This window comes from Somniosus microcephalus, unplaced genomic scaffold (assembly GCF_052327205.1).
Source record: "Somniosus microcephalus isolate GS21.2 unplaced genomic scaffold, FLI_Smic_1.0 unresolved_chr3, whole genome shotgun sequence".
Lineage (NCBI taxonomy): Eukaryota > Metazoa > Chordata > Chondrichthyes > Squaliformes > Somniosidae > Somniosus > Somniosus microcephalus.
The window spans coordinates 20,525,478-20,547,443 of record NW_028225181.1 but is presented as its reverse complement, the minus strand read 5'-3'; the positions used below and the strand labels follow the sequence as shown (position 1 = coordinate 20,547,443).

Genomic DNA, 21,966 nt, shown 5'->3' with positions numbered 1-21,966 from the left:
CTGCCCCTCCGACAGTGCAGTGCTCCCTCAGTACTGCCCCTCCGACAGTGCAGCGCTCCCTCAGTACTGCCCCTCCGACAGTGCAGCGCTCCCTCAGTACTGCCCCTCCGACAGTGCAGCGCTCCCTCAGTACTGCCCCTCCGACAGTGCAGCGCTCCCTCAGTACTGCCCCTCCGACAGTGCAGCGCTCCCTCAGTACTGCCCCTCTGACAGTGCAGCGCTCCCTCAGTACTGTCCCTCTGACAGTGCAGCACTCCCTCAGTACTGCACTGGAGTGTCAGCCTAGATTTTTGTGCTCGAGTCTCTGGAGTGGGACTTGAACCCACAAACCTGCCTCCGAGGGGAGAGTACTAACCATCGACACAGAGAAAGAGTGGAGAGTTATTTAAGATTTGTTTTTGGGGTGTGGACGTCGCTGACATTTATTCCCCTGTAAGAACAAATGAATTAGGAGCAGGAGTAGGCCTTTCGAGCCTGCTCCACCATTCAATAAGATCATGGCTGATCTGATCGTGGCCTCAACTCCACTTTTCCTCCCACTCCCTGTAACCCTCGACTCCCCTGTAGCTCAAATATCTGCCGCTCCGACCGTGCAGCGCTCCCCTACCTCCACAGCTCTCTCGGGTAGTGAATTCAATAAGATCATAGCTGATACTCCACTTTCCCACCCCATCCCCATAACCCTCGAGTCCAAAAATCTATCGATCTCAGCCTTGAATATACTCAAAGACTCCGCATCCACAGCCCTCTGGGGCAGAGAGTTCCAAAGATTCACAACCGTTCGAGTGAAGAAATTTCTCCTCAATCTCAGTCCTAAATGGCCAACCTCTTATTCTGAGACTGTGAGCCCCTGGTTCTAGACGCTCCAGCCAGGGGGAAACGGTCTCTCAGCAACTACCCTATCGAGCTCCTTAAGAATTTTGCATGTTTCATAGAAACATAGAAGATAGGAGCAGGAGTAGGCCATTCGGCCCCTCGAGCCTGCTCCGCCATTCAATGAGATCATGGCTGATCATCCAAATTCAGTACCCTGTCCCTGCCTTCTCCCAATATCCCTTGATCCCTTTAGCCTTAAGAAATATATCCAACTCTTTTGAATATATTTAATGAACTGACCTCCACCGCCCTCTGTGGCAGAGAATTCCACAGGTTCACCACTCTCTGGGTGAAGAAATTCCTCCTCATTTCAGTCCTAAATGGCTTACCCCTTATCCTTAGACTGTGACCCCTGGTTCTGGACTCCCTGACCATCGGGAACATCCTTCCTGCATCTAGTCTGTCCAGACCTGACAGAATTTTATAGGTTTCGATGAGATCCCCTCTCAATCTTCTAAACTCCAGTGAGTATAAGCCCAATCGACACAATCTCTCCTCATACGATCACCTCTCATTCTTCTAAACTCTAGGGAATATCGGCCTCGTCTATTCAATCTCTCCTCATAGGGCAATCCCCCCATCCCAGGAACCAGTCTGGTGAACCTTTGCTGCAATCCCTCTAACGCAAGTATATCCTTCCTTTGGTAAGGAGACCAAAATTATACACCGTACTCCAGGTGTATATTATAGGGAATAGCAGTGCTGAGATTTCAGACAAATTTGGTTTTTAATGTTTATTTTAACTTTTATAAAACTTTAATTAAAATGTAATAAATAACAGAACCCCAATTTATTTTGAATTCAGCTCGCGAGATCCCTATTAATCAGGGATTGGCTCATTCTTTTTTGTATTCATTCACAGAATGTGGGTGTGACGGACAAGGCCAGCAACTAGGGATGGGCAATAAATGCTGGCCTTGCCTACAAGTTGCTGCAGTGCATCTTGTCGATGGTGCACACTGCAGCCACGGTGCGCCGGTGGGGGAGGGAGTGAATGTTTAAGGTGGTGGATGGGGTGCCTATCAAGCAGGCAGTGTTGTCCTGGATGGTGTCGAGCTTCTTGAGTGTTGTTGGAGCTGCACTCACCCAGGCAAGTGGAGAGTATTCCATCACACTCCTGACTTGTGCCTTGTAGATGGTGGAAAGGCTTTGGGGAGTCAGGAGGTGAGACACTCGCCGCAGAATGCCCGGCCTCTGACCTGCTCTTGTGGCCACTGTATTTATGTGGCTGGTCCGGTTAAGTTTCTGGTCAATGGTAACCCCGCAGGATGTTGATGGTGGGGGGGATTCGGCGATGGTAATACCGTTGAATGTTGTGGGGAGGTGGTTAGACTCTCGCTTGTTGGAGATGGTCCTTGTGTGCCACAAATGTTACCTGCCACTTACCAGCCCAAGCCTGAATGTTGTCCAGGTCTTGCTGCATGCGGGCATGGACTGCTTCATTATCTGAGGAGTTGCGAACGGCACTGAACACTGTGCAGTCATCAGTGAACATCCCCACTTCTGACGTTATGTTGGGGGGAAGGTCATTGATGAAGCAGCTGAAGATGGTTGGGTCAAGGACACTGCCCTGAAGAACTCCTGCAGCGATGTCCTGGGGCTGTGATGATTGACCTCCAACCACCACAACCATCTTAATTTGTGCTAGGTATGACTCCAGCCAGTGGAGAGTTTTCCCCCCCGATTCCCATTGACTTCAGTTTTACTTTTATTCTGTGTTGTATCTCTCCGAGCGAGATTAGCTGCCTCAACACAGGCCGGGGATGACGCCTGGGCCTTTCCTGCTCTGTGTGTGTGTGTGTGTGTGTGTGTGTGGGGGTGACTCGGTTGGCAGGAGATTTTGAGCTCAGCTGGGAAGAGAGAGGAAACACAGGGTAAGGGAGCGGTGAGAGGAACCTCCCCAGATACAGGAGTGAGAGAGGGGTTGAAGGAATACACTTTGCTCAATAAATAAACATTCAGACAGACACTGCTCAAACGTCCAGGAATTTGAGGCCCTCTGGATTCAGTGGTTGTTGCTCTCGTTCCCGACAATTGGTGGTCAGCAGCGAGGGTTTCGATCCCTGTAGAATTGTAGAGGCAACACAGAACGGATCAGATTTAGACTGGATAATCCGAACATCTCTTCACAGAAGTAATCAGCTTCCCTTTCCCAGGGCAGGTGCAGCACGGGTTAGAAACAGTAAAGCTCCCTCTACACTGTCCCATCAAACACTCCCAGGGCAGGTCCAGCATGTGTTAGATACAGAGTAAAGCTCCCTCTACACTGTCCCATCAAACACTCCCAGGGCAGGTCCAGCATGTGTTAGATACAGAGTAAAGCTCCCTCTACACTGTCCCATCAAACACTCCCAGGGCAGGTCCAGCATGTGTTAGATACAGAGTAAAGCTCCCTCTACACTGTCCCATCAAACACTCCCAGGGCAGGTACAGCATGGGTTAGAAACAGAGTAAAGCTCTCTCTACACTGTCCCATCAAACACTCCCAGGGCAGGTACAGCACGGATTAGATACAGAGTAAAGCTCCCTCTACACTGTCCCATCAAACAGTCCCAGGGCAGGTACAGCACGGGTTAGATACAGAGTAAAGCTCCCTCTACACTGCCCCATCAAACACTCCCAGGGCAGGTACAGCATAGGTTAGATACAGAGTAAAGCTCCCTCTACACTGTCCCATCAAACAGTCCCAGGGCAGGTACAGCACGGGTTAGATACAGAGTAAAGCTCCCTCTACACTGTCCCATCAAACACTCCCAGGGCAGGTACACCACGGGTTAGATACAGAGTAAAGCTCCCTCTACACTGTCCCATCAAACACTCCCAGGGCAGGTACAGCACGGGTTAGATACAGAGTAAAGCTCCCTCTACACTCTCCCATCAAACACTCCCAGGGCAGGTACAGCACGGGTTAGATACAGAGCAAAGCTCCCTCTACACTGTCCCAGAAAACACTCCCAGGGCAGGTACAGCACAGGTTAGATACAGAGTAAAGCTCCCTCTACACTGTCCCATCAAACACTCCCAGGGCAGGTACAGCACGGGTTAGATACAGAGTAAAGCTCCCTCTACACTGTCCCATCAAACACTCCCAGGGCAGGTACACCACGGGTTAGATACAGAGTAAAGCTCCCTCTACACTGTCCCATCAAACACTCCCAGGGCAGGTACAGCACGGGTTAGATACAGAGTAAAGCTCCCTCTACACTCTCCCATCAAACACTCCCAGGGCAGGTACAGCACGGGTTAGATACAGAGCAAAGCTCCCTCTACACTGTCCCAGAAAACACTCCCAGGGCAGGTACAGCACGGGTTAGATACAGAGTAAAGCTCCCTCTACACTGTCCCATCAAACACTCCCAGGGCAGGTACAGCACGGGTTAGATACAGAGTAAAGCTCCGTCTACACTGTCCCATCAAACACTCCCAGGGCAGGTACAGCACGGGTTAGATACAGAGTAAAGCTCCCTCTACACTGTCCCATCAAACACTCCCAGGGCAGTTACAGCACAGGTTAGATACAGAGTAAAGCTCCCTCTACACTGTCCCATCAAACACTCCCAGGGCAGGTACAGCATGTGTTAGATACAGAGTAAAGCTCCCTCTACACTGTCCCATCAAACACTCCCAGGGCAGGTACAGCATGTGTTAGATACAGAGTAACGCTCCCTCTACACTGTCCCATCAAACACTCCTGGGGCAGGTACAGCATGGGTTAGATACAGAGTAAAGCTTCCTCTACACTGTCCCATCAAACACTCCCAGGGCAGGTACAGCACGGGTTGGATTCACTCATTAATACTCTCGTACCAGCTCACACCGAGACTAAGAGAGAAATCTCACCTCTTTTCGGTCTTTAAGAATTGACGAGCCTGAAAGTAAAAAACGCATCATTAGTGCTTATTGACATCAGGCAGCCTGTCCCTATTGGAGAGGATTAACCCTTTCACCCACCTCCTCCCAGTTACAGACACCGGGCAGCATGTCCCTATCGGAGGGGATTAACCCTCTTGTTAGATCTGTGATTCTGAGAGTATGATGTTTTTCAATAACTACACGGATGCTGTAACTTAACAATCAACAGGTGTTTACTGGAGTAGGGTAGTCTCAAGACTGGGGTACAGAGGCATGCTCAAGGCTTATATACAGATGTGGTCACTGCCGGTACTACAGCATACAGGAGCTGTAAAAGTAGTTCTCTCTTAAAGGTACATACACTACAATTCCTCCCCTTTTAGATTAGCAGTACCTATAATATTCAAATAACAATTAACACTTTAACATGTACATTAAACAACAATAGTCCATTTATAGATTCAGTCTTTGGGGCGGCTTCCTTATCCTTTCGGGATAGCGCCTTTCCTGAGGTTCTTGTTCTTGGTGCGGAGGCGATTCTGGCCCCTTTTCATCAGTTAGCTCATCAGTTTCCACTGCTACTGGTTCTGAGGTAGATGTCTGGTTCATCCCCAGGTACGCGAGACATGGGGTTGACTCGTTCCTGTGACGCTAAGATCTGATCGACGTGGCGTCTCACAATGTTCTCCCCGACAGCCACTGTGTACATTAATGGCCCCTGCCTTGTGCATATTGTTCCGGGTTGCCATTTCTCTGTTCGGTAGTCACGGGCCAAGACTGGTTGTCCTACATTGAAGCTCCTTGTCAGCTTCTCATTGATGTGCTGGAATTGTTTATCCTCAACATTTCTTCGCACATTTGGTCTGAGCAAGTCCAGACGAGATCTCAACCTTCAGTTAAAGAACATCATGGCCGGGGTCTGGTTGGTGACTGCATGTGTCGCATTTCTGTAGGCTAATAGGAAATTGTCCACCTTATGCTGTAGTGGAATTTCATCGTCGCACATGGCCTTTATCCCCTTTTTAAAGGTTTGTACGAACCTCTCAGCCAATCCATTTGTGGCTGGATGATACGGGGCGGATGTGTAATGCCTGACCCCATTCCTTCTCATAAATTTCCGAAACTCTTCGGACACAAACTGTGGTCCGTTATCAGAGCAAATCTGCTCTGGCAAGCCGTTCCTGGCAAATATGGTCCGTAGGACTGCAATCGTTTTCCCTGTAGTGGTTGAGGACATTTTTATCACCTCAGGCCATTTCGAGTGAGTATCCACTGCTATTAAGAACATTGAATCCATGAATGGACCAGCAAAATCAATGTGCACCCGTTGCCATGGAGAGGAGGGCCACTCCCATGGGTGTAGAGGGGCATGTGGTGGTGCATTTTGGACCTTCTGGCATCCTGAGCAGCTCTTTGTTAGGTCCTCGATTTGTTGATCGATCCCCGGCCACCACACATAAGCCCTAGCAAGGCATTTCATTTTCACCCCTCCCAGATGACCTTCATGAAGCTCATTTAGCACTCTCTCCCTTAACTTGGGTGGAATCACCACTCAGGATCCACACATCACTGTCCCCTGGCATACTGACAGCTGTTCTCTTCTGGATGAGAATGCTGGCAACAGTGAGTCGCCATGCCCTCACCGTCCAATCATATACCCGAGACAGTGTCGGATCATTGCGGGTCTCCTTCTCTATATCCACGTTCGTTACTGGCAATCGTTCAATTATTGACGAATAAAATATCTCGATAGGGTCCACTGCTGGTGCTTCCTCCACAGTAGGCAGTGGCAGGCGTGATAGCCCATCAGCGTTTCCATGGTGTTTCGTGCCTTTATATTCTATTTCATATTGATTCGCCCTTAGAAACAGGGACCATCTTTGTAACCGTTGTGCAGTCATCACTGGAACGCCCTTCTTAGGATTAAAGATGGAGACAAATGGTTGGTGGTCAGTCAGCAAGGTGAACTTCTGCCCATGCAGATAGTGGTTGAATTTTTTTACTCCCCATACTAGGCTGAGGGCCTCCCTGTCAATCTGGGTGTAGTTGCGCTCGGCTGAGGTTAGTGACTGAGACGCAAAGGCTACTGGCCTCTCCAACCCGTCTGGGAATTTGTGCGACAGCACCGCTCCAATACCGTAGGGTGATGCATCACATGCCAAACGAATTGGTAGTGCTGGGTTGAAATGGGCCAACACCTCTTTTGATGTGATCAATTCTTTACACTTCTGGAAAGCTCATCTACGTTCGTCATTCCACTTCCATGGTACCCCTGTTTGCAGTAGGGTGTTCAGTGGGTGTAATACCGTGGACAAATTCGGTAAGAACTTATGGTAGTAGTTCACCAGCCCGAGGAACGACCTCAGTTGTGACACATTTTCCGGTGCTGGAGCCTTGACTACTGCCTCAATCTTTTCAGGGGACTTATGTAACCCCTCTTCATCGATGAAGTGGCCACAATACGAGATCTGCTTCTGGAAAAACTCGCACTTGTGGCGATTAGCTTGTAGCCCATATTCCTTTAATCTGGTGAGCACCTTCTCCAAGTTGGCGAGGTGATCACTGTCATTTTCGCCCGTGACCAGGATGTCGTCCAAATAACACTGGGTCCCTGGAATCCCTTGCAGGACTTGATCCATCGCCCTTTGCCAAATAGCCGGAGCCGATGCTACCCCGAACACCAGCCAGTTGTATTGATAGAGACCTTTATGAGTGTTGATCGTGAGGTATTGTTTCGAGGCTTCTTCTACCTCCATTTGCAAGTACGCCTGGGCTAGATCAATTTTGGTGAAGCGTTTACCTCCAGATAGCGAGGCGAAAATATCCTCAATTCGTGGAAGCGGATATTGTACCGTGTGAAGGACTGGGTTCACTGTCACCTTAAAATCCCCACAGATGCGGACCTTCTTTGGTTCCCCAGGCGTATTACTCAACGACCTCTTCATTACAGGAACGATGGGTGTAGCCCACTCGCTCCAGTCTACTTTGGACAGTACTCCTGAACGTTCCAACCCTTCCAGCTCTGCTTCGACAGCTGGTCTGATCGCATAAGGCACTGGTCTGGCCTTAAGAAACTTTGGGCTTGCATTTTCCTCTATTTTAATCATTGCTGTTATGCCTTTTAGTGTTCCGAGTCCCTCCTGGAACACTTCTTTTGCGTCAGTCAGCATTTTTGACAGTCGTCCAGGTGTGACGTCGTCATCCTTTTTGGCCTCAACCTTCAGTGCCTGTATGGAATGCCAATCTAATTGTATCTTCCGGATCCATTCACGTCCTAGCAGTGGTGGTCCTCCATCTGGCAATACATATATGTCCATTTTAGGTAATTCCTGGCCTTTGTATATCACTTTCACCCTTATTTTTCCTTTGGGGTAGACTTTTTGCCCCGTGTACGTCTTCAAGACAATCTCTAGCTTTCAAGGGTATATGTGAAAATAGCCGCTTGTAGTCCCTTTGGTTTATGACTGTTAGGGCTGATCCTGTGTCCAATTCCATTTTCACTTGGACTCCGTCTATCTTGAGTGTAACCCAGATAGTCTGGTGATCCTCCATTTCGGTTACATTATGTAGTTTCAGACAACCCAGCTCCTTGCTTCCGGAGTCTGTGTCACTTTTCTGTTCGTCTGAACTACTGTCCATCACCTTGTGTACCTTTTTGTACTTCTCCTGTGGAGATTTCTTGCTGTTGGCTTTCTTCCCAGACCTGCAGACTCTTGCTATGTGTCCTGCTTTTCCACACTGTCTGCACACTTGGTCCTTGAACCAACAATCCTTCTGGTCGTGTGTTGTTCTGCCGCAGCGATAACACATCCCTGTTCCATAGGACATTTCATTGGTGCCATATTCTTGCGGTCTCCGTTGTATCTCTGCAGCACCCCTTGCGGCTGCTTCGTGTGATACTGCCATACTGAAAGCCTTGTCCAGCGTAAGATCCTTTTCTGATAGAAGCCGTTTCTGGGTTCCTTCACTTTGAAGCCCACACACAAACTTGTCCCTTAACGTATCTGCTAGTCCCACTCCAAACTGGCAGTTTCGATAGCTTGCGCAGTTCCGTTAGGTACTCAGCATTGCTTTCGTCTTTGTGTTGGTTCCTTTTATGGAACTTAAATCGTTCTGCTATCAGCAGCGGTGTGGGGTTTACGTGGTCCTGTAGGATTTCTACTATGCTTTCAAAATTCTTGTTCACAGGCTTCTCTGGGGTTATTAGGTTTCGCAGTAACCCATAAGTTTTTGCACCCATGGAATTTAACAAAACCAGTGCTTTACTAGCATCTGGCACTTCATTCGCCCTGCAGTACACCTCAGTACGTTCCACATATGTCGCCCAATCTTCGACTTCATTGTCGAACGTAGAGATACTGCCACTCTTCGGCATCCCTGGGTGTGATTTAACTGTCAAAAATGGCGTCTCCCGCACTTCCCCTTCTTCTCCGCTGGCACAAAATGGCGTCTCCCGCGCTTTCCTTTCTTCCCGCGCTCGCCCTTCTTCTCCGCTGCGGCTTCTAAAAATGGCGTCTCCCGCGCTCTTCCTTCTCCGTGGCTCAATGGCGTCTCCCGCGCTCTCCCTTCTTCTCCCCACGGACACTGTTCAGCCCTTGAGCCCTGGCTGCGCTCTGCGCGTTTTTTTTTTTCTGTGCATCTTTCCCGTTTCCGCCGCTCGGTCCTGAACCCGGCTGTTGCTTTACCCTCTCTATCTCCGTTTTGTTTTTCCTCGACGCCGCTCGGTTTTCAACCCCCGGCTGCGCCCTGTGCGCTTCACCCTCTGTCTTACCCCGTCGACGCTGCTCGGCTTTTTCTCTGCCGTCGGTCGGCTCCAGCCGCCGCTGTCCGGGAAGGGTCTGCGCTGTACCTGTCGTCAGTCTGTTGCTGGATCGTCGTGGCTGGGGAACCAAGCCCGGCTCTCCACAGCCTCCCCTGTGATGTTCACTCTCTGCCGGACGACTGGGCGGTTGCCCGTGGTCGACGCCCGTGTTTCTGGCCTTGACTTTCTTCCACCGCCCTCCCGGAGCGAATCCTCGAAGGGAAATGCAGAGTTGCAGGTAGATTCGAATCGACACTCGTCGCCACTGTTAGATCCGTGATTCTGAGAGTATGATGTTTTTCAATAACTGCACGGATGCTGTAACTTAACAATCAACAGGTATTTACTGGAGGAGGGTAGTCTCAAGACTGGGGTACAGAGGCATGCTCAAGGCTGGTGAGACCGCATCTGGAGTATTGTGTACAGTTTTGGTCGCCCCATCTGCGGAAGGATGTTCTTGCCATGGAAAGAGTGCAACGGCGATTCACCAGGCTGATACCTGGAATGGCGGGAATGACCTACGAGGAGAGATTGAATAGTTTGGGCTTGTACTCACTGGAGTTTAGAAGATTGAGAGGGGATCTCATCGAAACATATAAAATTATGGCAGGCCTGGACAGGCTGAATTCAGAGAGAATGTTTCCAATGGCAGGGGAGCACAGAACCAGGGGCCACAGTCTAAAAATAGCGGGCAAATCATTTAAAACAGAGATGAGGAAGAATTTCTTCACTCAAAGAGTGGTGAGCCTGTGGAATTCCCTGCCACAGAGGGCTGTGAAGGCTAATTCAATAAATATTTTCAAGAGAGAATTGGATATATTTCTGAAGGCTAAGGGGATTAAGGGTTACGGAGAAAAGGCGGGGACGGGGTACTGAACTGGTAAGATCAGCTATGATCTCAGACGAAGATCAGCCATGATCTCATTGAATGGCGGAGCAGGCTCGAAGGGCCGAATGGCCTACTCCTGTTCCTATCTCTATGTTTCTATGTTTATATACAGGTGTGGTCACTGCCGGTACTACAGTATACAGGAGCTGTAAAAGTAGTTCTCTCTTAAAGGTACCTACATTACACCTCTCACCCACCTCCTCCCAGTTACAGACACCGGGCAGCCTGTCCCTATCGGAGGGGATTAACCCTCTCACCCACCTCCTCCCAGTTACAGACACCGGGCAGACTGTCCCTATCGGAGGGGATTAACCCTCTCACCCACCTCCTCCCAGTTACAGACACCGGGCAGCATGTCCCTATCGGAGGGGATTAACCCTCTCACCCACCTCCTCCCAGTTACAGACACCGGGCAGACTGTCCCTATCGGAGGGGATTAACCCTCTCACCCACCTCCTCCCAGTAACAGACACTGGACAGCCTGTCCCTATCGGAGGGGATTAACCCTCTCACCCACCTCCTCCCAGTAACAGACACTGGACAGCCTGTCCCTATCGGAGGGGATTAACCCTCTCACCCACCTCCTCCCAGTTACAGACACCGGGCAGCCTGTCCCTATCGGAGGGGATTAACCCTCTCACCTGTAGGGTTTAGCCAGTGCCAACATCAGTGGGTGCATGTGCCTGAAGGATTTTTGGACTTTTAAAATGGAGTTTGGACTTTAAGAAGGACTGACTGTTGGTTTCTTTGAAGATAGCAGGAACTGTCTGTCTTTTGGGTTGCCATGGGACCCGTCTCAACGCTGACATGATGAAAGTCAGGAGCCTTTTCACATTCGAACCTGTATGATTTGGGGAAAACCACCTTTTGTCCATGGAGCCAGGATGTCTGGATGGACAATGAGGTTTGCAGGCCGAAAGTAACACCTCTGGACTCTTTCAGTGAAGGAGCGGTCAAGAACAGTTAGCAATTCAAGAACTGCTCATCTACAGTAATGGCCTGCCATTGTTTTCTTCAAGATGACCAATCCAGGACAGAGACATCACCAGGTGAACCAACTAGCATCTCTGCGACCATGGTAACCAGGAATCGCCCAGCCAGTTTTGTGTATTATATGGGGAATAAATATGCTGAACTTTGGCGATGCAGGGCTTGCTTTTCCTCAACCATCTGGGACAGGGTTCTCCGCGTAACTACCCGTCCGTCAACTCTCCAGGAATGCCCGAAGTGAGTGCCTCGCTGTACCGCCTGTACGTAACTCTCTAGGCCTCATCGCATGCCTCTGTTAGGCACGGTTCTGTCTCTGGAGTCGAACGGGGCCGGGACCGTGTGAATCAACGACAAGGGCTGGTAATTATATCCAGCATACGCCTCTAGAAATCCCCAGGACCGCCCGCGTGTTTGGCTGCTGAGGAACTGCAAGTGTCCAAGACGCAGGCTAACACGGGTGTGCGTGTGCGAGGAGGCTTCCAAGTGTGAGTTCTGACCAAACCAGGAGAGGGGTTTAGTTAGAAGGGTTTTTCCATTATCTAGGCTTAGATTCTGGGAAGGGGTTGGTTCGGCGTAACCGACAGGGTGGGTATTTTAGTCTAAAGTTATAAGCTAGTGTCCACGGTCACCTACTCGTTACGCTGTAAGCACGAGGAGTAGCGATTGTCGTTTTTGTGAGTGTAATAATAGGATCGATCTTTGACCAACCTGAACAGTTTTGTTTTGTCGGAATCATTTATAATCTATCCATAGTAACTCCTTGGGTCCGAACTTGGGGGTTGTGGGGCTCGTGGTTCGCAGTATAATTCGGAAGACCAACCGGGTGGCATCCGGTCACGGCCGGGTTACACAGTAATCCCGCTGGGGACGCTGCGCATCGGGCATAGGAGAAGACCTATCTGGCCTTGGTCTCCCTCTCTCTTTGGGATTACCCGCTAATCGACGGGCTTGGCAGGGACTATTGGCAAAAGCTCCTGCCGTCCAAGGGAAACAACCCAAACCGGGGAGTTTGTGAGACACGGGTCGACTCAAGGGAGAGTCATAGAAACACAGGGCAGGCAAAACACCCACCTCCTCCCAATTACAGACACTAGGCTGACTGCCCGTATCGGAGGGGATTAACCCTCTCACCCACCTCCTCCCAGTTACAGACACCGGGCAGGCTGTCCCTATCGGAGGGGATTAACCCTCTCACCCACCTCCTCCCAGTTACAGACACTGGACAGCCTGTCCCTATCGGAGGGGATTAACCCTCTCACACACCTCCTCCCAGTTACAGACACTGGACAGCCTGTCCCTATCAGAGGGGATTAACCCTCTCACCCACCTCCTCCCAGTTGCAGACACTGGGCAGACTGTCCCTATCGGAGGGGATTAACCCTCTCACACACCTCCTCCCAGTTACAGACACCGGACAGCCTGTCCCTATCGGAGGGGATTAACCCTCTCACCCACCTCCTCCCAGTTACAGACACCGGGCAGTCTGTCCCTATCAGAGGGGATTAACCCTCTCACCCACCTCCTCCCAGTTACAGACACCGGGCAGACTGTCCCTATCGGAGGGGATTAACCCTCTCACCCACCTCCTCCCAGTTACAGACACTGGGAAGCCTGTTCCTATCAGAGGGGATTAACCCTCTCACCCACCTCCTCCCAGTTACAGACACCGGGCAGACTGTCCCTATCGGAGGGGATTAAACCTCTCACCCACCTCCTCCCAGTTACAGGCACTGGGCAGACTGTCCCTATCGAAGGGGATTAACCCTCTCACCCACCTCCTCCCAGTTACAGACACCGGGCAGCCTGTCCCTATCGGAGGGGATTAACCCTCTCACACACCTCCTCCCAGTTACAGACACTGGGCAGCCTGTCCCTATCGGAGGGGATTAACCCTCTCACCCACCTCCTCCCAGTTACAGACACCGGGCAGCCTATCCCTATCGGAGGGGATTAACCCTCTCACCCACCTCCTCCCAGTTACAGACACCGGGCAGACTGTCCCTATCAGAGGGGATTAACCCTCTCACCCACCTCCTCCCAGTTACAGACACCGGGCAGCCTGTCACTATCGGAGGGATTAACCCTCTCACCCACCTCCTCCCAGTTACAGACACCGGGCAGCCTGTCCCTATCGGAGGGGATTAACCCTCTCACCCACCCCGTCCCAGTTACAGACACCGGGCAGCCTGTCCCTATCGGAGGGGATTAACCCTCTCACCCACCTCCTCCCAGTTACAGACACCGGGCAGACTGTCCCTATCGGAGGGGATTAACCCTCTCACCCACCTCCTCCCAGTTACAGACACTGGGCAGCCTGTCACTATCGGAGGGGATTAACCCTCTCACCCACCTCCTCCCAGTTACAGACACCGGGCAGCCTGTCCCTATCGGAGGGGATTAACCCTCTCACCCACCTCCTCCCAGTTACAGACACTGGGCAGACTGTCCCTATCGGAGGGGATTAACCCTCTCACCCACCTCCTCCCAGTTACAGACACCGGGCAGCCTGTCCCTATCGGTGAGATTTAACCCTTTCGTTGCCGTAGCTGTGGGATGCTTTAACCCGTTCAATCACTTACCTTTGCGCTTTCTCCTGTAGATGTAAGTGAGCAGCAGTATGAGCGAGCAGCCAACAGCAGCAGCCAGCACCAGGGAGATGATGAAGAGGGAACGGAATGCCCGGTCTTCGCACACAGCGTCGGACACTGAGGTTCCACCTTTAACTGTCTCCAGCCCGAGCTCCTCACATCTGCAAGAGCAACGAGAGACTGTTACAGGGTCACAGACACCTCGCCCTCCGTCTGTGTCTCTGTCCCTGTCTCTCTCTGTGTCTCTCTCCCTGTCTGTCCCTCTCTGTTTGTCTCGCTCTCTCTCGCTCTCTGACTCTGTCTCTCTCTGTGTCTGTCTCTGTGTCTCTCACTCTGTGTGTCTCTCGCTGTCTCTGTCTCTCGCTCTTCTCACACTCTGTCTCTCCGTGTCTCTGTCTCACTCTGTCTCTTCTCTCTCTTGGTCTGTCTCTGTCTCTCTCTCTGTCTCTCACACTCTCTCTCTCTCACTCACTCACACTCACACTCTCTCTCTCTCACTCTCACACTCTCTCACAAGGGCTCTCGAGGTGTGTGTGATTGAGCACTCACCTGGTCCATGGATGACAGGGTCGCTGGCAGCGGAGACTGGAGAATAATCCATCAGCACAGGGCTCGCAGACAATATTCTGTAGGTCCAAGCCTAGGAAGCGTAGCAGGAGATCAGTGGTCTTTCAAATCTCCCGGCACTCACAACATCCACATAATCATAGCCGAAGACCCCCGCACCACCCCACCCCCGCCATCCCCCTCACCACCCTCCCCTCAGTTACACTGTCAGGGTAATGTAGAGGGAGCTCTGTATTGTACCTGCCCCGGGAGTGCTCGATGCTGACACTGGGTATAAAGTGGGGGTACACTGTCAGGGTAATGTAGAGGGAGCTCTGTATTGTACCTGCCCCGGGAGCACTCGATGCTGACACTGGGTATAAAGTGGGGGTACACTGTCAGGGTAATGTAGAGGGAGCTCTGTATTGTACCTGAGCTTAAGCCTCCTTCTGCACTCGGGCTTGTAACATTCATCTTGCAGGATTTGCAGTGTGACCCTGGCTCGCAGTAGAAACCTTCAGCACAGCCACATCTTGTGGGTGTGGTCGCATTGCATGGTTCGATCTCGGTGAGACCGTCTTCTGTCAGAGAGGAAAGAAATTAATTCATTAATTCATTCATTAATTGCACTTCTATCGCGCCCCTCACCACCTCCAGACGTCCCAAAGTACTTTTTTTCGTGGTCGCTGTTGTGATGTATGAAACACAGCAGCCGATTTGCGCACAGCAAGCTCCCACAAACAGCCAGCTTGATTTTTTTTTTCCAGCGATGTTGGTTGAGGGATCGATATTGGCCCCAGGACACCGGGGATATCTTCCCCGCACCCTGCTCTCTTTCAAATAGTGGCCGTGGGATCTTTTATGTCCACCCGAGAGGACAGAGGAGGCCCTCAGTTTAACGTCACCGCCCCTTCACGTACCCCCGGCATCGCTCCTCCCCCCGAGATCGCCCCTCCCCCCGAGAGCGCCCCTCCCCCCCGGCGTAACCCCACCCCCCCCGGCGTAACCCCTCCCTCCAGCGTCGCCCCTGCCCCCGGTGTCGCTCCTCCCCCCACCGGTGTAACCCCTCCCCCCCGGCGTCCCCCCTCCCCCCGGTGTCGCTCCTCCCCACCCCCGGTGTAACCCCTCCCCCCGGCGTCCCCCCTCCCCCCGGTGTCGCTCCTCCCCACCCCCGGTGTAACCCCTCCCCCCGGCGTCGCCCCTCCCCCCGGTGTCGCTCCTCCCCACCCCCGGTGTAACCCCTCCCCCCGGCGTCCCCCCTGCCCCCGGTGTCGCTCCTCCCCCCACCGGTGTAACCCCTCCCCCCCGGCGTCCCCCCTCCCCCCGGTGTCGCTCCTCCCCACCCCCGGTGTAACCCCTCCCCCCGGCGTCGCCCCTGCCCCCGGTGTCGCTCCTCCCCCCACCGGTGTAACCCCTCCCCCCCGGCGTCCCCCCTCCCCCCGGTGTCGCTCCTCCCCACCCCCGGTGTAACCCCTCCCCCCCGGCATCCCCCCTCCCCCCGGTGTCGCTCCTCCCCACCCCCGGTGTAACCCCTCCCCCCGGCGTCCCCCCTCCCCCCGGTGTCGCTCCTCCCCACCCCCGGTGTAACCCCTCCCCCCCGGCATCCCCCCTCCCCCCGGTGTCGCTCCTCCCCACCCCCGGTGTAACCCCTCCCCCCCGGCATCCCCCCTCCCCCCGGTGTCGCTCCTCCCCACCCCCGGTGTAACCCCTCCCCCCGGCGTCCCCCCTCCCCCCGGTGTCGCTCCTCCCCACCCCCGGTGTAACCCCTCCCCCCGGCGTCCCCCCTCCCCCCGGTGTCGCTCCTCCCCACCCCCGGTGTAACCCCTCCCCCCGGCGTCCCCCCTCCCCCCGGTGTCGCTCCTCCCCCCACCGGCGTAACCCCTCCCCCCGGCGTCCCCCCTCCCCCCGGTGTCGCTCCTCCCCACCCCCGGTGTAACCCCTCCCCCCGGCGTCCCCCCTCCCCCCGGTGTCGCTCCTCCCCCCACCGGTGTAACCCCTCCCCCCGGCGTCCCCCCTCCCCCCGGTGTCGCTCCTCCCCACCCCCGGTGTAACCCCTCCCCCCGGCGTCCCCCCTCCCCCCGGTGTCGCTCCTCCCCACCCCCGGTGTAACCCCTCCCCCCGGCGTCCCCCCTCCCCCCGGTGTCGCTCCTCCCCACCCCCGGTGTAACCCCTCCCCCCGGCGTCCCCCCTCCCCCCGGTGTCGCTCCTCCCCACCCCCGGTGTAACCCCTCCCCCCTGATGTAACCCGTCCCCCCCGGCGTCGCCTCTGCCCCCGGCATCCCCCCTCGCCCTGGCGTCCCCCCTCCCCCTGGCATCGCTCCTCCCCCCCCGGTGTAACCCCTCCCCCCGGCGTCACCCCTCCCCCCCCCACCGGTGTAACCCCTCCCCCCGGCGTCGCCCCTCCCCCCATCACCCCTCCCCCTCCGCTCGCTCAGTTACCTTTAGCACAGTTGGGGCACCTGAGACAATGCAGCTGGCCATTCGAGATTTCCGTGTACTCGCCGTCTCCACACGGGGCACAGACGGTCTCCGTGCTCCCAGTGCAATCCTTCACCACGTGTTTGCCTAGGAGTGAGACGCAGAGACAGATAGCCAGTGAGGGAAAGAGATAGAGAGGGAGAGAGAGAGTGAGAGAGACAGACAGGGACAGAGACACACAGACGGTCAGTCAGACACAAACACAGATGGTCAGTCAGACACACACAGACGGTCAGTCACACACACAGACGGTCAGTCACACACACAGACGGTCAGTCACACACACAGACATTCAGTCAGACACACACACAGACGGTCAGTCAGACACAAACACAGATGGTCAGTCAGACACACACAGATGGTCAGTCACACACACAGACGGTCAGTCACACACACAGACGGTCAGTCACACACACAGACATTCAGTCAGACACACACACAGACATTCAGTCAGACACACACACAGACGGTCAGTCAGACACACAGACGGTCAGACACACACACAGACGGTCAGACACACACACAGACGGTCAGTCAGACACACAGACGGTCAGACACACACACAGACGTTCTGTCAGACACACACAGACGGTCAGTCAGACATACACACAGACGGTCAGTCACACACACACACACACATTCAGTCAGACACACACACAGACGGTCAGTCAGACAAACAGACGGTCAGACACACACACAGACGGTCAGTCAGACACACACACAGACGGTCAGACACACACACACACACACAGACATTCAGTCAGACACACACACAGATGGTCAGTCAGACACACACACAGACGGTCAGACACACACACACACACACAGACATTCAGTCAGACACACACACAGACGGTCAGTCAGACACACAGACGGTCAGTTGGATACTCGACCCGTACCTGCGTCGCATTTCCTGCAGCATATCTGCTCACCCATATACTCCTGGTCAGAACAGAGACTCTGGCAGTGAATCGCGCCAAGGACCAGCTGCATGGAAAGAAAGGACTTGCATTTATATAGCACCTTTCACCACCTCCGGACGTCCCCAGGCCCCTTACAGCCAATAAAGTACTTTCCAAGTGTCGTCTATGCCAGGAAACAGGGTGGCCATTTTGCGCACAGCAGGATCCCACAAACCACCAGATGAGCTGAAGGCCCAGGTTAGTTCAAAGAGGGAGTGTTGGTCCGAGGATCCCAATTCTTCCACCAGTGTCTGAGGGACCATTAACACACCCCACCGAACAAGGAGCTGGGGGCTCGGTTTAACATCCCCCTGAACAAGGAGACGGGGCCTCGGTTTAACATCCCCCCTGAACAGGGAGATGGGGCCTCGGTTTAACATCCCCCTTGAACAGGGAGACGGGGCCTCGGTTTAACATCCCCCTTGAACAGGGAGACGGGGCCTCGGTTTAACATCCCCCTGAACAGGGAGACGGGGCCTCGGTTTAACATCCCCCTGAACAGGGAGACGGGGCCTCGGTTTAACATTCCCCTGAACAGGGAGACGGAGCCTCGGTTTAACATCCCCCTGAACAGGGAGACGGGGCCTCGGTTTAACATCCCCCTGAACAGGGAGAGTGTAGTGTCCGAGTATCAATAATACACGGACTGCAGGAGAACAATAAAACAGGTATTTACTGAACAGAGGGTAACTTAAGACTGAAGTACAGAAGCCTGCTATGGCTTTATATACAGGGGTGGTCACTGCCGGTACTGCAGTATAGAATCAGTTCTTCTCTTAAAGGTACATACACAACAATTCCTCCCCTTTTAGATAAACAGTACATAACATTCATTTAACAACTAAATAATAACTAATTACAATTACAATTTTCTCTGTACTATATACATCAACTGAAATAATCATTTATAAGTTCAGTCTTTGAGGAGGCTTCCTGATCCTGACTGGATAGCGCCTTTCTCGAGTATCCTGTTCTTGCGGCGGAGTTGATTCTGGCTCATTGTCATTGGTTGGTTCGTCAGCTTCCAATACCACTGCTTCTGAGGTAGACGCAATCTGTACTTCGGGTTCATCACCAGGTGCGCATGCTCGTGCTATGGGTTTGGCTTGTTCCTGTGACTCTAGAATCTGGTCAGCATGGCGTCTCACGATGCTCTCTCCAACGTCCACTGTGTACATTAGTGGTCCCTGCTGTGTGCATATCGTTCCTGGCTGCCATTTTTCTGTTCGGTAGTCGCGGGCCAAGACTGGTTGCCTTATCTTGAAGCTCCTGGTTGGCTTCTCATTTATGTGCTGGAATTGCTTATCCTCAACATCTCGTCTTATGTTTGGTTTGAGCAAATCCAGGCGACATCTTAGCCTTCGGTTGAAGAACATTATGGCTGGAGCTTGGTTGGTGACTGCATATGTCGCATTCCGGTAAGCAAACAAGAAATTATCCACCTTGTGTTGCAGTGGTATGTCGTCATTATACATTGCCTTTATTGCCTTTTTAAAGGTCTGAACAAACCTCTCAGCCAATCCATTTGTGGCTGGATGATATGGGGCAGATGTGTAATGTTTCACCCCATTATTCCTCAGGAACCTCCGGAAATCCTCGGACACAAACTGTGGCCCATTATTGGAGCAAATCTGTTCTGGCAAGCCATTCCTGGCGAAGATGGTCCGTAGGACTGCAATAGTTTTCTCCGTGGTGGTGGAGGACATTTTGATGACCTCTGGCCATTTTGAATGGCCGTCCACAGCGATTATGACCATTGAGTCCATAAATGGACCAGCAAAATCAATGTGTACCCATTGCCATGGAGATGAGGGCCACTCCCATGGATGTAGCGGGGCCTGTGGTGGAGCGTTTTGGACCTTCTGGCATCCTGTGCATCTCTTGGTCATATCCTCGATTTCTTTATCGATTCCCGGCCACCACACAAACGCCCTGGCTAGGCTTTTCATTTTTACCCCTCCCAGATGACCGTCGTGAAGCTCATTGAGTACTCTATCTCTCAACTTGGGTGGAATTACCACTCGGGATGCACACATCAAGGTTCCCCGGCACACTGACAGCTGTTCTCTCCTTGGCGAGAATGCTGGCAACAGTGAGTCGCCATGTGCTGGCCATCCCTTCACCGTCAAATCATAGACCCGAGAGAGTGTCGGGTCATTTCGGGTTTCCTTCTCTATACTTGAGTTTGTAACAGGTAGATATTCGACTATGGTCGCATGGAATATCTCAACAGGGTCCACTGTAGGTGCTTCCTCTACCGTAGGCAACGGTAGGCGCGACAGCCCATCAGCGTTTCCATGCTGTTTTGTACCCTTGTACTCTATGTCGTACTGATGTGCACCTAGAAAAAGTGACCATCTTTGCAGCCGTTGCGCCGTCATCACCGTAACTCACTCCCGGGTATCAGTCATTCTATATATAAACCCCACCGAACCCCTCGATTAGATTCCAGCCTGTAACTCACTCCCGGGTATCTGTTATTCTATATATAAACACCCCCGAACCCCTCGATTAGATTCCAGCCTGTAACTCACTCCCGGGTATCTGTTATTCTATATATAAACCCCACCGAACCCCTCGATTAGATTCCAGCCTGTAACTCACTCCCGGGTATCTGTTATTCTATATATAAACCCCCCCCCGAACCCCTCGATTAGATTCCAGCCTGTAACTCACTCCCGGGTATCTGTTATTCTATATATAAACACCCCCGAACCCCTCGATTAGATTCCAGCCTGTAACTCACCCCCGGGTATCTGTTATTCTATATATAAACCCCCGAACCCCTCGATTAGATTCCAGCCTGTAACTCACTCCCGGGTATCTGTTATTCTATATATAAACACCCCCGAACCCCTCGATTAGATTCCAGCCTGTAACTCACTCCCGGGTATCTGTTATTCTATATATAAACACCCCCGAACCCCTCGATTAGATTCCAGCCTGTAACTCACCCCCGGGTATCTGTTATTCTATATATAAACCCCCGAACCCCTCGATTAGATTCCAGCCTGTAACTCACTCCCGGGTATCTGTTATTCTATATATAAACCACCACGAACTCCTCGATTAGATTCCAGCCTGTAACTCACCCCCGGGTATCTGTTATTCTATATATAAACCCCCCGAACCCCTCGATTAGATTCCAGCCTGTAACTCACTCCCGGGTATCTGTTATTCTATATATAAACCCCCGAACCCCTCGATTAGATTCCAGCCTGTAACTCACTCCCGGGTATCTGTTATTCTATATATAAACCCCCGAACCCCTCGATTAGATTCCAGCCTGTAACTCACTCCCGGGTATCTGTTATTCTATATATAAACCCCCGAACCCCTCGATTAGATTCCAGCCTGTAACTCACTCCCGGGTATCTGTTATTCTATATATAAACCACCACGAACTCCACGATTAGATTCCAGCCTGTAACTTACTCCTGAGTATCCGTTATTTTTTTTTAATAAACCCCCCGAACCCCTCGATTAGATTCCAGCCTGTAACTTACTCCCGAGTATCCGTTATTTTTTTTTATAAACCATTCTATTTCTTTTCCGAACTGCTTGCCTCCTTTTCCTTGGTGCGGTCATTGCTGTGGTGACTCTGTTCACCGTGCTGAATGCCCCGTTGCTTGCAAAGGCTTCAAGTGGGAACTCCGGCGAGTTAACCATTCGTGTGCCGGGGCTTGTCTCCTCAGGGCCCCGAGTCTGCCGGGTGGCCCTTTAAGCACCGGTGAAATCACTCACCCCCCTCCCCAACCTCCTCCCGGTTCCCCATCCTCCCAGGTCGCTGAGGGCAAGGGGCGGGGAAGGGGGCGACCTCCGATACCTCACGAAACGGGTTGGAACCCAGATAGGATATTCAACCGTGGGTGGAATCATAGTCGATCCTGTTCCCACCCGACCACTCCCCAGGGATCAGGAGCAGGGACCCGGGCTGATTCACCCCACTCCCTAACCCAGGGGTGACTGGACAGGGATCAGGAG

The 21,966-nt window shown here is 52.7% G+C and overlaps 1 protein-coding gene across 2 annotated transcripts in view; it reads right to left on the bottom strand.

Annotated features, from left to right (window-relative positions):
* Positions 1 to 1,595: 1,595 nt before the first annotated feature.
* The window catches only part of LOC147091280 (tumor necrosis factor receptor superfamily member 5-like), a 25,468-nt gene continuing 5,097 nt past the window's right edge, over positions 1,596 to 21,966 (bottom strand). Inside the window, exons 2-8 of one of the 2 annotated variants that reach the window (XM_085976703.1) lie at positions 17,920 to 18,007; positions 16,982 to 17,107; positions 14,974 to 15,120; positions 14,546 to 14,636; positions 13,988 to 14,157; positions 4,717 to 4,745; positions 1,596 to 2,939 (exon numbers count right to left, since the gene is read on the bottom strand). In XM_085976703.1, coding sequence (XP_085832829.1) covers positions 2,850 to 2,939; positions 4,717 to 4,745; positions 13,988 to 14,157; positions 14,546 to 14,636; positions 14,974 to 15,120; positions 16,982 to 17,107; positions 17,920 to 18,007 — 741 coding nt within the window. In that variant the 3' untranslated portion in view covers positions 1,596 to 2,849. Of the gene's footprint in view, positions 2,940 to 4,716; positions 4,746 to 13,987; positions 14,158 to 14,545; positions 14,637 to 14,973; positions 15,124 to 16,981; positions 17,108 to 17,919; positions 18,008 to 21,966 lie in introns of both variants that reach the window. The other variant, XM_085976702.1, reaches the window with a different exon arrangement.